The sequence below is a fragment of the Manis javanica genome, chromosome 16, assembly GCF_040802235.1.
Source record: "Manis javanica isolate MJ-LG chromosome 16, MJ_LKY, whole genome shotgun sequence".
Taxonomy (NCBI): Eukaryota; Metazoa; Chordata; class Mammalia; order Pholidota; family Manidae; genus Manis; species Manis javanica.
The window spans coordinates 10,507,045-10,524,093 of NC_133171.1; the positions used below are offsets into that span (position 1 = coordinate 10,507,045).

Sequence of the window (17,049 nt, forward strand, 5' to 3'; positions counted from 1 at the left end):
ATTGTTATTTTCTGTGAAATTGAGAGGGTCAGGGTCTGCTCTACACCTGACCCCAGTGTAAAACTGACAGTTAACCTTTTGACCCTAAGGTGCTGATAGTATTTATATCAATAACCTGGTCATTATTTGAGTTAACATTCACTAAGTTATATAAACTGGGGTCATTCGTGGGAAGGACTTAAGTAACATGGGGCATTGTGATATAGTTTCTGATTCTTAGGTGTTTTAGGAGCCAAGATTTCCTTTTGAAGGAAGGAACTTCCTCTTTGGGTAAAGTCTTAAGAATGTTGAAACTCCTTGGAAAACTTGTTAATTACAGAAAGCATCAAAAAAGGGTTCAAGGAGCATATTTTTCTTGGGGAAGGAGGTGACTAAATTTACCTTATTTGAGGGTATTGCAATTCAATAAATAGCTGTGTGCATTGTGTGAGGCACTAGAGCTATAACTGAGCAAAAACAAAAGGCTTACTGTAGAGAGGTAAGAGTATATAGTACAGCCAGTATTAAACCAGCTTTAGGCTAATGAGCACAGTTTTGATACTTTTTTGTATATGAAGCATCTCAGTGCCACACATCTGATGCCTACTGTAGGTTAGACGGGACAATCTTACAGACCTTAGGGATAGAGAAGTGAACTAAACATTAAAATTCTGCTTCCTTAGGGCTTATAATAGGGCAAAACAAACAAGGTTTGTATTAGATGGTGGCATTTACTTTGGAGAAAACAGAAGTGGTTGCAATACAAATGAATTGGTGAGGAGCACTTGACTGGGAAAGTGTCGTTTGAGCAGGGACCTGATGTAGTCAAAGTAACTAGCAATGTGTTTGGCTGGGGAAACAGCAGGTGTCAGTACCAAGGCCCCAAGGTAGAAGACTGCCTGCTGTTCCAGGAGAGGAGCGCGGCTGAAGTAGAGTGAGAGTTGGAGGAGAGTGGTAGGTTCAAACGTTGGCAAGTTTTGGTGGATAGAACGAGTAAGGCCTTGTAAAGGATTTGAGCTTTTACCCTGAGTGAGGTAGGAAGCAACAATAAAGGCTCACAGAGTGGTATTATGATCTGACATTTTCAAAGTGTCTTTGATGAAATGGAAGAGCCCTTGACTGACTTGGTAATATCATCAGCCTTTTCTCACTAGCTTTATGTGTGAGCTTAGGCAAGTCCCTTAAACCCCCTTGAACTTTAAAGTCTCATCTCTCTCTTAGATACAATATTTTTGAAATTTTGAACCTTGTGCAACAGCTTTTTATATGCATGAACTCCTTGCCATGACAAACCTGTGATTTGTCTATACAATTATTTCCCCAGTTTTTGCAAACAAGGAAATTGAGGTACAAAGAAGTAACTTGCCTAAGGTTAAACTGGGTGTGTCATGGTGGAAGCAACCTTTGAGCAGGGCAGTTTGACAGAATCCAAGCTCTTTGACAGTATTCCTTAAAAGTAATATTCTTAGTATCAGCTCTGCTAGCGCCACAGTGTTATGGTGAGTAAATATATCCAGTATCTAAACAATACTAACAGTTACTTCTTGGGCACTTGATTTGTGCCAGGCACTATTAGAAGCCTTACTTTCTATCACTAACATCCTCACAGCATGCTTTGAGATATGAACTATTATTGTCTCCATTTTATACATGAGGTGCTTCTAGATAAAAGAGATCTTGAACTTGTCTAAGGCCACACAACTTCTAAGCAGTGGATCCAGGATTTGAACCCAGCTAGTCTAGCTCTGGAGACTGCTTAATCACCTAACTGTCTTTTTTCTTGAGGACAGTACTTAGAGGGTCTTTAGAGTTTGTTTTACTAGCTTATTGGCTACAATTTTGTACTTTGGGCACTTAGATAATATATACCAGAAAATTATTCTCAAACTTCAGAAGGGTTCTCTATACCTATCTACATGTCTTGAATTAACCTAATTCAATTTTTCTTAAATATTTCCCCCTATTACTCAGTGTTCAGGAAAACAGACATATTCACCACCTTCTGGGTTATAGGGATCGGAGATTAGGGGAAATGAAGGTGGTTACCTATAAGCATATAGTTTACTAGAAACAAAGCTGAAATGTCTGTGTATCTTGTACTTAAATCTGTGATTTATCTCCCTCCATAATAGACCCATGTTTGTTTTTTTGATACAGAGGTATTACACTTTCATTTTCCAAGTCTTTGAGAAAATGTGGTGGTCCGCAGAACACTGCTATATTTATCCTGTGACATCTAGAATTGGTCCATTTGAGATCTTAACTTCTGGGCCAGTTGCTTCCACAAGTTTGATGCCCTGGCAGCACTGATATGCTTGTAGTCACGCTATATTTATGCTTCTGGTCACCTTTTTTCTCTGTCTAAAATATTCCTTTTCCTCTGGTTAATTTCTTCTTCATCATTCTCTAGGACAATATTACCTTTACTTTTTTATCTGTGTGCCTTCTCAGTAAACATTTCTTTTCTCCTGCCAAGGTCCCTGCTTAAAAAAAACAGGTTTTTTGTAATCTACGAGACACCTTCCTTGACCATTTTCAAAATGATTTTTGGTGATCCATAGTGTTCCCATAATGCCCCAATTCATGACTGTCATTGCACTGCTCCAGTGTTTCAGGACTGTAATTCCCTTGAGGGAGCAGATCTCAAGGATGTACATCTGTGCTTTCCTGCCACCTCGCTTAGTGCTTGTATAAGTGTAGGTGCTTTTTTTTTAATGTTGAAGGAGATTGGATGAACAGACTCATTCTTAATTTGCCATAACCTTTTGTATGTGGCATAAATAATAAACTTATTAAAAATGCAGGGGTACATAAATTGAAGTACTTGGACAAAATTATCCATATCTTCCTCCAAAATGAGTATGGTGGTCTGGATCCAGTTAAAGTCTGATTTTGGTCTCATGTTCTAGGACCTGATGGTGTAGTGAGGAGTTACTTTGAAGGAGAAAGTTAAATAATCCTATTGCAGCCTGTGTTTTACCTGGGATTACTGAACAGCAAGGATTTAGCGGAAAGATTTAGAATCATAAACTCTTTAATTTAGCATAGCCCAAACATTTAAGCATAAAAGCTAGCACCTTTAATTTAATTAAAACATTGTTTTGCATTGCACCTATTAATACAGACGTATTTGGGGAATCTCTCATTTGGAATTCCGAGAGATTAAATAGCCCACTGAACAAATACTGTTTGAACCGGATGAAATTGCTGATACTGGATTGTTGTTGACCTGTAAACAACACTTAGATATTGGTTCGACCTAATAACGTATGGTTGTCCAGTGGCCACTACAGGACAAGAGTCCTAAGACCTTGGTCAGTTCACTACAAAGTTTTAACCCTTGGGAGTGTGTTTAGACTACCAGTATTAGCTACCAGTGCACACTGATGGAGTGCTTACTTTAGATATAGCTCAATGTTGACTCTAGAGATTTTTTTTAGTGGTGTATTTCTGAGTTTCAAGTGAAGAATGAGGTTAGTCTCCCATTACATGTCCGTATTAATAGGTTTTTAAAGGGGAAAAAATGGGGGATTCCTTAGGTGTTAAGTCTATGGGAAATGCTGGTTTATAAACAAGTTACTGAGTGACTCTAGCTAAATCAATATTAACATTGTGTATAGTACCTGGTTTGGGTTCCCTTTTTCTTTTAAGTTTATTTTAACCTCCCCCATTATGTATTTTCTCTTATACTTTTGTAAGTGACTTCAACCATTAGAAAGTTTATAGTTTTCTAATGTTCAACTCAGTTGTTACCTTGTATTTTTGAAGTAAAATGTCTGAAGCCATTCTGAAAGATTTCAGTGACTAACTCCATGTAATATATGTTGAGATGTAGTTTTTATCATTACTTTTGTTACATCTGAATGCTTGATAAATGATATGATTTTAAAATGCTTTTGATGAATTTATAGGGTGGAAGATGCTGATAATTCTGAAAAGAGTGTAAATGAAGAAAATGGAGAAGTATCAGAAGACCAGTCTCAAAATAAGCACAGTCGTCACAAAAAAAAGAAGCATAAGCATAGAAGTAAACATAAGAAACATAAACATTCCTCAGAAGAAGACAAGGATAAAAAACATAAGCATAAGCATAAGCATAAGAAACATAAAAGAAAAGAAGTTATTGATGCTTCTGATAAAGAAGGTATGTCTCCAGCAAAAAGAACTAAACTTGATGATTTAGCTTTGCTGGAAGACTTGGAAAAACAGAGAGCCTTGATTAAAGCTGAACTTGATAATGAGTTAATGGAAGGAAAGGTCCAATCTGGGATGGGGCTCATATTACAAGGTTATGAGTCTGGCTCTGAAGAAGAGGGGGAGATTCATGAAAAGGCAAGAAATGGAAATAGGTCTAGTACTAGATCTTCAAGTACAAAGGGGAAACTTGAACTTATGGAGAATAAAAATAGTACAAAAAAGCGAAGTAAAAGCAGATCCAAAGAACGGACTAGACATAGGTCTGATAAAAAGAAAAGTAAGGGAGGTGTTGAAATAGTGAAAGAGAAGACAACTAGAAGCAAGTCAAAGGAGAGGAAAAAGTCCAAAAGTCCATCGAAAAGAAGTAAGTCTCAAGATCAAACAAGAAAATCAAAATCTCCTACCCTGAGAAGACGATCTCAAGAGAAAATTGGGAAAACCAGGTCTCCTACTGATGATAAGGTTAAAGTTGAAGATAAAAGCAAGTCAAAAGATAGAAAAAAAAGCCCACTTATAAATGAAAGTAGAAGTCGTGATAGAGGCAAAAAATCCAGATCCCCAATTGACTTGAGAGGTAAATCTAAAGACAGAAGGTCACGGTCCAAAGACAGAAAATCAAAACGGTCTGAAACTGATAAAGAAAAGAAGCCAATTAAATCTCCCTCTAAAGATGCTTCCTCTGGGAAAGAAAATAGGTCACCCAGTAGAAGACCTGGTCGTAGTCCTAAAAGAAGAAGTGTGTCTCCGAAACAACGTGATAAATCAAGAAGAAGTAGATCTCCATTTGTAAATGACAGAAGGTCTAAGCAGAGCAAATCACCTTCTCGGACTCTGTCTCCTGGTAGAAGAGCCAAGAGCCGATCTTTGGAAAGAAAACGAAGAGAACCAGAAAGAAGACGACTTTCTTCTCCAAGGTAACTTGCTTTCAAAACGTTAATGCTTCTTACCAACATACCAGATTTTAAGGGAGAAACTAGAACTAGTAGTGAACAAAAAAAAAATAATGAGATAGTGTTGTTGTTGTTGTTGTTTTTAGTATAATCATGTCCACTAACTAGATTAATATTTGTACCTTTTCACTGAGTATCTTAACTGTCATTTACAAATACTGAACTTGGAGACAGTCAACTTTTTTTCAGTTTCTTAATTTAGTATCTACTTTGCAGAATCACTATTTTAGATCCAAGTAATTTGATTAATCTGTGTACCATTTAATGGAGTGAAGTAGTTTCTAAAGTGGGCATTATTCATTGAACAGCACAGGCTGAAAGTCTTAACTTTAAAAAAGGTGTTGTGACCTGTTCATTCTCTTGAATAGGCATGATTTTGAAATCTTAATTATAAATTGGCACTATAGTTACTTTGAATTTTTTACCAATAATAATGAAAATTCATGTTTGTATGATATATTACATCCATCAGTTTTTTTCTCATAAATTTCTGATTCTCTCTCCTCGGGTGGAGTGACTTGGCTCATACTTAATTTATAAATGAGAAAATAGATTGAGATGTTATTTAACTTACCTAGGATCTTACATGTAAGCAGTTAAGCAAAGAAAGGATTTTGTGGGGAGGGATGGTGGTTGTTTAAACTGGTCTATAATTAGAAACTGATTTTTTAGTATTGATACAAATTCACAGTTAGGCACGTGAAATTATCAGTCTAGTTTCCCTTAAAAGAATGTTGGCTTAAAAAGAGAGTGTTGGCTTATTATGTTATAGACTCTTAGTTATTTATTGTGTATAATATGTATTGGTTATAAATATATAAGCTGACCTTAAAGTTCAAATCATCATCTTTTCTGAGAAATTTCAAAAATGCTCTTTTCAAGATACTCTAAAGAGATACTCGTGTTTTCTTCTAACTTGACACTAATGAAATGGCCCACTTCTTCCTAGCTTTACTGATTATGTTATCTAAAGTGTTAATGATCCTGGTCTCTAAGTTTGAAAAGGATATTTTCAGTTTGTTAAGGACTAGTGTTGAATATTTGAAACAAAGTATTTTTTTAATTAGAAGAGATACATACTGATTAAGAGATACATACTGATTTAAGAGAAAGTTGAAATAATGAAGAAGCCTGTAATTTCTCTCATCCCTCCTCCCTTACCATGCCTGAGAAGAGTGTGTCTTTCTAGCTGTTTTTACAATTATATGAATGTTTTTTTCTTACAAAAATAGTCATACTATTCATCTTAACAGTAATTTACTTTTTTCATGAAACATTTCTGTGACAGTACATAAATATCTTTTAAAATTCTTTATGTAACAGCAACATATTTCACTGTATAGATGTACTGTAGTATATTTAGTAATTCTATGTTGAAACTGATGGAAATTTAGGTTGATTCCAGTTCTTAGGATTGTAGCATAGATGTCCATTGGTGTTAAGTGAGAGGTTTCTTTTAGATTCAGTAGAAGTGTAATTGCAGAGTCTATGGTTATATACATTTACATTTTAGAAAGTGCCAGATTTCCTTCCAGGAATGTTACTATTAAGAACTTCTGTGACTAATGGATTGTCCTTTTCCCTAAACCCTTATTATTTTCTCTCTGCTATGGGTTAACATTCTAAGGTGCTTAATATATGTAATTTATTAAAAGTAGGACTCTTAGTTGCAAAAATGTCAAAGTTGAGAAAGAAAAGTCTTCAAACTGAGGAAATGGAATTACCACTCAGGCAAGTTTTATTTGAGTTATCTGGAATCAAAACTAGTAGCCTTAACAATATGAATAACCATTACTAATTCTTCATATTGTGAGACCAGAGGAAATAGACTCTTACGGATTCCCAGTTATTTTATGTGCATACCATAACACCAACATGTCATTGTGAGTATTTGATTTTAAGTTTTATAACTTAAAACTTGTTACCTGTGTTTACCATCTTTAGGTTAATGTGCCCTTCAAGATGTTACTTACAAGTAGAAGAAATTTAAATTATTTTGATTTTTCCATTAACTTATATTTGATCCTCTTAAGAACACGACCTCGAGATGATATTCTCAGACGCGAAAGATCAAAAGACGCCAGTCCGATCAGCCGGTGGTCTCCAACCCGAAGAAGAGTGAGTAGATCTCCCATTAGGAGGAGATCTCGTTCCCCACTCAGACGAAGCAGGTCTCCCAGAAGAAGAAGCAGGTCTCCTCGGAGAAGGTAAAGATATATTACATGTGTTATCCTTTTGATTCATTAAATTGTGAATGCTTTTGAGGCTTCATATTAGCTTAGTTGGCAAGTTTTCTTAGAGATCATTTTACTCTGAGAGAAATTACAGCTTGATCCCATATAGTTTCTTCTTACCAGTGTGTGACAGATTCACACACAATGATTTTTCTTTAATATAGTTTTCCTTTAAATAAATCAGTGTTCATAAAAATCAATCTTTTACAAATAGGATATTTTCTTTTTTTTAACAGATAAATATTAAATGAGCTAGGCTTGGGATTCTTTTAACCAGCAGGCTAAATCATAGTGTAATGAATAAGTAAGTAGTTCAGTTTCTTGTTATTTTATGATTGCAGTTCTGTATTTATTTTTCTAATAACTTTATTTGGTCCCCTTAAGAGCATGACATGAAGATGATATCCTCAATAGATGTGAATAAGCCTGTTTAATTTACAGTAGTAGGAGCTGTTTTATGTCAGGTACATATAGCCAGTAGTTAGATGGTTAATCAAAAAATTGGATTTTAAAATCAGGGAATCATTTTTAAAATGTGCATACACATTAAATATTTTAATTGAAACAAATGAGCAATCATTTGCCCAGTTTTTAAATTTTTTTATTGAACTAATACATGAAAATAAAAAGACAACTGACCAAAAGCTTATTGTAGCCATTGGATATATCATTACATCTCTTGAGTATTTTTTTTTATTCTAGGTTTGTAGCAGTAGAAATGCTTTGTTTGAGAGTGTATGTGTTTATAAACTTGTTAAAGTTACTTCCATGTTACTTATTGATTTCCTACTTCGGACAGTTAGTTTTTTTAATACCACCACTCATGTGTTTCTCTCCTGCCTAATTTCATCACATTTCCACATGCTTCCAAATACAATCATTGTTACGATCATATGCATATTGGTCATTACTGAGCAAGTAATTGGAGGAAAGGGGGAAGAGAGGACCTTCATTTTAATGTTCCTAGCCTCTGGCTCCAAACTAACAGATAGACCTGCTCATAAAGTTAGCAGTGTAGGATTCATTTTCCCTTTTCCATCCTCATGGCATTCCCTTGTTTCTCTCTCCTGTTGTGATTCCATTTCCTGTGTCAGTTGTTTTTTCATGTTTTACCTCTTTGCTTTGATAATACATTGCCACTAGCTTCCTGAGGAAAGTACATGGAAAGCACATTTTGGGGACCTATGTTTCTTTAAAAAAAAGCCTTTCGTTGTCATTGCTGATTTGTCAGACAGTAGAATTCCAGGTCGAAGCCATTTTTCTCTTAAGAATTTTGAAATTGTTATTCCTCTGGTTTCTAGTTTGCAGTCTTGCTTTTGACTTCTATTCTAATGGCCTGGACATTTTTTACAGGACTACTGTTTCTCTCTCCTTTTTATTAAATGTCTGGTGTTCTGACATTTCAGTGTAATATGCCTTAGTGTGTTTCCATTTATTATATTCACTATAATATGCCTTGGTGTTACCATTTGTTTTTCTGGGCAGTATATAGGCCCTTGAAAGCAGGAAGATTATGGCTGCCTATTCTGGGGAAGTGTTCTTTCTTCTGCTTTTATTTGCTTTCTTTTCTGTTTTTTGTTTTTCCAGTTGGACATTTTATATTTTTGCGTTGATTTCCCCTCATATGCACCTCATTCATCTTTTGTTTTGTCTTTTCTATTTTCAGTCTACTTTTCAGTTTTTTCTTTCTACCTCCTGTTTTTATTTTATTTTTTCTGTGCTCATAAATTTTTTTATTGCAAAACCTTGCTAGCTGTTTTTTTTTTAACATTTCACTGTTTTATAGAAATGTCTTCGTGTCGTGTCTCTTCATGAAGATATTATTCAGTATAATTTTCTTCTCTTACACGTGCTTTTGTTTCTTTGCAGATTCTTTGTGCTGCTCATTTAACTTTTCACTTGAAGACTTTACTCAGACAGCTGGATCCTTCCTTGCTGCCTGTTCTGATTTAAAACTTAGGCACTGAGAAAACTAAATCAACGCTTTCTTCTGGTCTGTCAGTGTAGAATTTGTGGGGCAGTGGGTGTCACTTCAGGATGATTAGGTAGAGACTTCAGCGTATTGGTGACTCTAGATGTTTTGTTCTGGGCTAGTGAGTTTTCTAGAATCCTCATTTCCTGCTGGAGAGTACAGACGTGGCTCTCAGTTTTAGTCCTTCATAATGTAGACTTCCACCTAATCCTGTTTCAGTACAGGTTGCCACTGGTACCCTGGGCCAGTTTTCACAATAACCAGTCATACGCATTGTGCCAGGATGTGAAGGGTGATTGTTGGTGTTTCCCCTGAGTCAGGAAGGGGAATAGTATAGTCAAGCTGTTGCTAAAAGCTTTCAGGCAATCTTTTACTTCATACCACATCCATCAGAAGATACTGTGTTTCCAATTCTTGAGGCTTTCTGAGATCTTGTAGCACATGCTGACTTGTTTCTTAATTACCTCTCTGTTCCCTTTGGACTGAGATTTGGTCTGTTACTGTTCTTCTATCTGATTAGCACATTTCAAGATTTTGTTGGCGTCTCAGATCTCATATCTCTTCACATTCTTTTTTCCTGAGAATTTTCTTTTTAATTAATACTTTACTATCATTTTAGTCAGGTTTCAGAAGAAATCTGAGATGAACATAGTGGCCAGATGTGATATTAACGGGGAGTTTGCCAATTCTTTGGAGATTTTGCAGCCTTTTCTGTTTCGAATTTCATATAATGCTTCAACTATGACATCCATTTTTGTTTGTTTAACATGAGGCAAGAACTTTACATATTTATAAAAATGTCTGAGGGCCATACTAATTAGACATAAAATTTCTGTCACCTTTGTCTTCCCCAAGCTTTATCAGAAGTGATCTTTTCAAAAAATTACTTGGTTTATTGAAGTGTATATCATGTACATGAAGTTAAACTCACCCATTATGGTATAAAGTTATATGAGTTGTGAAAAGCCCTTACAGTCACATACCCACCACATCAATATACAGAACATTCCCATTGCCACCAAAGTTTCCCTGTGCTCCTTTGCAGTCAGTAAGATACAGTAAGCTACATTTTCATTATCTTTGGTTAAGCTGATTATTCCAGTCTTTCTGATACTGTATTATTTTACTGTTTATAATTTTTATTGACCCCCTTTTATTTTTAAAGACTTTTTTTTTTTTTTTTAAGAACAATTTTAGGTTCACAGCAAAATTGTGGTTTTGAAAAGTACAGGGAGCATACCTCTCGCTCCAACACGCCCAGTGTCCCCAACTTTAATTGACATTTAAAAAAATACATGTCACTTTCTTCTAAATAGGGACAGAGGTCGGAGGAGCAGATCACGCTTAAGAAGGCGGTCTCGGTCACGGGGTGGTCGTAGACGTAGGAGCAGAAGCAAAGTAAAGGAAGATAAATTTAAAGGAAGTCTTTCTGAAGGAATGAAAGTTGAGCAAGAATCTTCATCTGATGATAAGTAAGAATGGAACTTTCCTGTTACTTCCTTTTTCCAATTTGTTTGACTTAGAAATCTTTAATTTCCACTTGACTGTTTATAAGCAAATCCATGAATTTGGTCCAAAATTGAAAAGTTAATCATCCATGCATATTTTATAGGTCATATAATAGAGGCCATGGTTTTCTAAATCTGGAAGTTTCACTTTTGACTAGAATGAATTTTAGGTCATCATTTTATCATGAGCCTTCCCATCTTTATTTCTATGAGGAACAACATATAAATTAGTTAGTCATGCCAATCTTGGTTACCAATTTTGGGGCAATAGTTTTTACACTAAGTTTCAGCTTTTCAGTTTGTGTACAATATTGCATACTTTGCAGTTGAGGCTATTCCACATGCATGTTACAGTGTGGAAAATGCAGAAACCTTTCTGTAAGTAATAAAATAGGGAAATTTTTTCTAATGCAAACTTAGTTGTCTAAGTGGAACATCTCAAATAAATAAGACTAATTTAGAACAGTGGTTCTCAACTGGGGTGGAGAAGGTGGAGGGTGTTTTCCTCCCCAGAGGCATTTTGACAATGCAAATCTTTTTTATTGTCATCTAGTGGCTAGAGGCCAGGGATACTGTTCACATCCTCAAATGCACAGGACTACCCTCCATGATGAAGAACTGTCAAATGTCAATAGTGCGAAGTATGAGAAACTGATGAGAGCAGGTGATAAAGTTGAGTGGGATAAGGGTGTTACCCATAGCTCTGGATACCTTCAGAGTGCAGTTTGCTTACTCTTCTGCAGTTGAACATTCAGCAGATCATAGAAAAGAGGGATCATAAAGATTTTGGAGGAGTTCTTTGGGAGGACAGTTGACAGGGTAGAGGTAGCGTTTGAAGGTAGAGTCACATTCTCTTTCAGATGTATGCAAATTTTTACATTTGCATTTTTGATGAGGAAAGGAACTATAGCTTTCAGAGGGTTCTCTGACCCAGAAAAGGTACCAGTTTACCTCTTGGTCTATAGGTGTGAAAACTGAGACTAGAAAGGTAAAATGGCTTTCTTAATGCTAAGGGTCATGGCAGGGTTGGCAGGGATAGTGAAGACTTTTTTAAACTTATGAATCTTTCTTTTGTTTTTTATTTTGGAACCATGAAACAGATGAGGAGAAAAATATAACACAGAAGGTTAAATTACCTGCCAGGATTCCAAATAACCAGGCAACTTGAGGCAGTTTAGAAACAAGGAAAAAGAGAGTGAGATGGCTTATGAATTTTGCTCAAACTTACTGATGACTTATATTTTCCCATTTTCATTTTTAAAATGTAAAGAAGTCAAGATTTTGGCTTCTCTGGAGATGTTTAAAATTAATTGTATGTGTAATTTTTGTTAAAGCCTTGAAGACTTTGATGTAGAGGAAGAGGATGAAGAAGCCCTAATAGAACAGAGAAGAATACAAAGGCAGGCAATTGTTCAGGTGTGTGGTCTTAGTAAAACTTTGATCTGTCCTGCTTAAATAATAAGGTAGTGACAGTAGTAATTGAACAGGTCTTTTAAGTTAATAAGAAAATCCTCATAAGTAAAGGAAAATTTCACTTAGCAAAAAATGTTAAGTCTGTTGATGGTGGAAAAAACATTTCAATGTATAATAAAATGTCAAGTTTTCTAATGCAAATGTGGTTGTCTAAATAGAACATCACAAATTTTGAGTAGTTTAGAGCTCAGTGAAAAAATAGGGTGGGGGAAATGGTGTCATACATAGGTCTTAATAATAGAGATAAGGGTAACTGTCTTGGAAGATTGTCGATTCTTCCTTGGCCATCTGAGATAAAGCCGTGACCTCTAGACCCTCTGTGCATGGCACTGTCTATAAAGTGCTTTCTTACCATCAGGAAGTGAGTGAGGGAGTTGAGAGAATAATTCTGGAAGACATGAAAAATGTTTAGATACTGTAAGGAGGACGGTAGACAAAAGGAAAAAATAGTTGTGGCATGTAACCATATGCCAGATCAAAGAAAAAACTGGAGTCCTCAGAGGATTTAGGGCAAAATTGGAATTCTAAAGGAAACTTTCTGGGGCACTGATGAAATTGGTATTAAACTGATAGCCCTAGAGACTTGGTTGAATTTTTTTTGTTCTTGCCCAGGTCCACAATCCCTTATCTCCAACCCCTGGGCCAGATGTACTTCAGATCTCAGAAATATATGAATTTTAGAAAGGTACTATAGTACATTTGTGTATATTACTTAGCCCCATCATTGGGGTCTAGAACAGCATCCATCATTATAAACATGTTAGTGTTTCTGTAGTGAGGCATATTATGTTTCACACTGGGGGAGGTAAATAAGGCTATAAGTAGCAGCACATCTGTTCAAGTTAGGTTTTGCCACCTAATAAATGTGCACCAAGCAGAAAAACTTTTCAGAGTGTCGTGGATTTTGGAATTACATACAAGGGATTGTGGATGTAATTCAATCAAGCATCAGTACCATTACCTGACACTCTTAACTTTCAGTGCAGCACCTCATAGCAAGTATATTCAGAGAACATCATATTTTATAAAAATAATATGTTGCATTTTTATTTCAGAAATATAAATATCTTGCTGAAGATAGCAATATGTCTGTGCCATCTGAACCAAGCAGCCCCCAGAGCAGTACTTGTACACGGTCACCTTCTCCAGATGACATTCTAGAAAGGGTAGCTGCTGATGTTAAAGAGTATGAACGGGAAAATGTTGATACATTTGAGGCCTCAGTAAAAGCCAAGCATAATCTCATGACAGTTGAACAGAATAATGGTAAGTTACAATTTTGTTTTGACCTTGTTTTTTTCTGAGTTTCTTAGCTCTTTTACTTCAATGAGAATATTTTGGAATGGGGAAAAGTGAAAGGGATTAGGAATGTTGTTCCTGCTAAATGTTATAGTAATATAATATTAAACATGTCCCAGTGAATGTTCTCTATAAATAAATGTTTATTAGTTCACATAACCTGGATAGTATACTGAATTTCATATATTCAATTCCATTCATTTTGCCAGCTAGAGTATTTTATAGCAAATCCCAGCCATGATTTTATTTCATCTGTAAATACTTCAGTGTATTTGTTAGATAAGGATTTTTTTTAAAAAACTTTACTTATATTTAATAAAACTGGTAATTAAAAAAATTTAGTGTCTAATGACAGTTGGTTGGTTTGACTCAAAATCCAAATAAGATACACACATTATATTTGGGGTCCATATCTCCTAAGTCTCCTTACTTTAATAGTTTTACTCATCTTCCCCCTGCAAGCCCCTCCACTTCCATTTGCTTCTGAAGTTACCAGGACTGTGTCCTATAGGCTTTCTACTCTGATTTTGTCTGACTGCATTCTTGCGTCATTTATATTGTTTCCACTCCTCAGTATTTCCTAAAAGCTAGTAGTTAGTGTTAAGAGACTTGAATAGATGTAGGTTAACTTATTTGGTAAGAATACTTAATTTGTGATGTGTACTTGATTTACATCAGATGGCATGCAGTGTGTGCGTGTCCTGTTTTTACCGACAGGAGATGTCTGTCTAGGTAAGAGGATCCACGTCTATCCAATATGAAGTTTCCCTTCAGTGGCTCACCTGATGCTTTTGGCGGCCATTGATGATCATTACTTAGGTCCATTATTTCATAGGGGGTTCCAAAGTGGTGATTTGTAAGTTTCTATCATTTCTTTTTAATTATTGGCTATAATTCTGTCAAAGGAGAGGCTTCCATCTTTGGTAACCCTGAAATATAGTTTGTACAGGAAAGGAAGGGTAATTGCTTGATTATTTTCCTTCCTTTATTGACCAATTTTAGCATAGAGTTGGCACCCTAGCAACCTCCAATAAGATGACCAATAAGATTTTCGTTGGTTTTGTTGAGTTTTTATTATTTGGTATCATTATGTACTTGTGTTTCAATCTGCTGCTGTCATTTTTCTTCTTGAAGTTCAGATTGTTCTTTTCAACCAAGATGGGGGAGGGAACCCTTTTAAGTTGGTTTCTAATGTCTTTTTGGTCCAAACTCTACACTTTAACACAGCTTTCTGTCTTTCTAATACAGGGGTCAGCAAACTTTCTATAAAACATAGATAAATAAACTAGACTTTTGTGATTATTTTGGGCCTTTTTTTTGCTGTTCCAACTAATGAACTGTACTGTTGTAGTAGGACAGATGTAGCCATAGCCAGGCTCGATGAATGAGCATAGCTGTGTTTCCAAAAAACTGTATGGACACCAGGATTTTAATTTCATATCTATTTTCACATGTCACAAAATAGTCTTCATGTTTCTCCCCCCCACCTTTAAAAATGGGCCATACAAAACAAGCAAAAGTGGCCTGCTCTGTAGTTTGCTGACTTGTTCTAATCACCATGTGCATATCTTGTCCCAGATAAGAATCAGCTAAGGATTGTGTTCCCTGGTTCTGTGTAGGAAATACCATTTAGAGATGACAGGCACTCTTGAGATGCCCATGACTCCTTGACCTTTTTAACTTTGGAAAGGAGGTTTCATTTTGAATTGTCAATTCAAATCTGAGATGATAGGGAATTACTGACTAATTTGATTTTACATTTCTGTCTCTTTTACAATGAAAACTAGGTTCCTAATAACACAGTTAGTCTGGCTATTATTTTGAAATGTTCATACACAGATACCAGTGTGATTATCAATATTAAATGTAATGAATGCTGTTTGAAAACTTAATGGTTCTTTTTGTCCTTGGAATACATTCTAATGTGTATAATCACAAATCTGTGTTTTAGTCATTCTCCTTAGGGTTAGGCCACCAATTTGATAGGTTTAGGTTTATTTCCATTTGCTTTTGCTTTTTAGGAATTTTTCTTAATTATTTAAACATCTTTTGTGTGTGTGTGTGTCTGTATTCTGTTATACATGCACGTAAAAATGCATACTATATATACTTTTATCTGTATAAAAAGATATTGTTCCTTGTTTGTAGCTGTGTGCTATTCCACTGTAATGACCGTGTCATACTTCATTCAGTCTGTCTTCCAGAGGTGGATATTTGGGTTGTGTCCAGTTGGCTTTTCATTGGAGCATTAATTATAATAGCATTGTGTATTAAGTCATTTTTTTATGCTTGCTACTGTGTCTTGGGAATGGGAAAGTTGAGTTGCTAGAGCAGAGAGTGAATGAATGTGTCATATTGTTTAATATTTCCAAATTCCCCTCTGTAAGGGTTGTACTGTTTTGCCATCTCACAAACAATGTCTAAGTACTTGTTATTCAGGGTCTTGTTAACAAAACGTTGTTGTACTTCGAGATTTTTAGCCACTCCCATAGGAGAGAAATGGTATTTCGTTGTAATTTTAACTTCCTCTTCCTTTTACTAGAAGTCAGATTGGGCATATGTTTATATTTATATTTATATTCTTAAAGCCATTGCACTCTTTTTTCTTAGAAATTACTTTTTTGTGGGTGGGGGCAGTTTTCTATAGGGTTATTGGACTTCTTAGGGGAAAAATAATACAGATTTTTATCTATAGTGGAGATATTTATTACCTTTTGAGATTTAACTTGCAATTTAGAAATATAAATTCTTTAAAAGAGGTGTTTTCATTTTAATACATACATGTTTAACTGTTAACATATTAATTTAATATTGGTGAAAGCAGTGATACTAGGTCTTTCAACTTTTTGAATGTATCCTTTTAGTAAAAATTGACTAGCTTAGTTTGAATTGCTATTAGTGATTTTCCATTAACTTACTACTTGTGCTTTGATTTGTGTCTCTTCATTTTTCAAATATTAATGATAATTCCCATTAAGGTTCATCTCAGAAGAAGCTGTTGGCACCTGATATGTTTACAGAATCTGATGATATGTTTGCTGCATATTTTGATGTAAGTAATTTTAAGTCATAAGGATGTAACTATTAAAAATAAAATAAATATATACTTTAATTATATACATAGAAGGATTCAGTGTTAACATTTGGACAATCTTAAGTGAAGGATATCAGGGAACTTTGTACTAGTTTTGCAACTTTTTCAAAAACCTGAAATTAGGTCAAAATTTTAAAACAAGTACCAGCAAAACAATTTGAGAGGTTTATGAAAGTTAAAACACCAAATGACTTAAATGTGTATTTTTTTTTTAAACAACTTATTCTTGGGTTTATATAAGTGTCTGGTACTTAAGTGAGACAAAATGGTAACAATTTCCAATCCTTTATTAGAACAGAGTCCACTTTGCTTCTATATTGTAGGTGATTGAGAACTTAAGGAT

At 35.2% G+C, this 17,049-nt stretch overlaps 1 protein-coding gene across 8 annotated transcripts in view; it reads left to right on the plus strand.

Moving 5' to 3' along the window:
* PRP4K (pre-mRNA processing factor kinase PRP4K) overlaps positions 1–17,049 on the plus strand; it is a 32,275-nt gene that overhangs the window by 4,078 nt on the left and 11,148 nt on the right. For all 8 annotated transcript variants that reach the window (XR_012126428.1, XR_012126429.1, XR_012126426.1 and 5 more), the window contains exons 2-7: positions 3,891–5,090; positions 7,160–7,333; positions 10,649–10,804; positions 12,175–12,256; positions 13,369–13,579; positions 16,591–16,664. Coding sequence is in view for 3 of the 8 variants with exons in the window: in XM_073225244.1 (XP_073081345.1) it covers positions 3,891–5,090; positions 7,160–7,333; positions 10,649–10,804; positions 12,175–12,256; positions 13,369–13,579; positions 16,591–16,664 (1,897 nt within the window). In the remaining 5 variants the exon portion in view is untranslated. The remainder of the gene's footprint in view (positions 1–3,890; positions 5,091–7,159; positions 7,334–10,648; positions 10,805–12,174; positions 12,257–13,368; positions 13,580–16,590; positions 16,665–17,049) is intronic.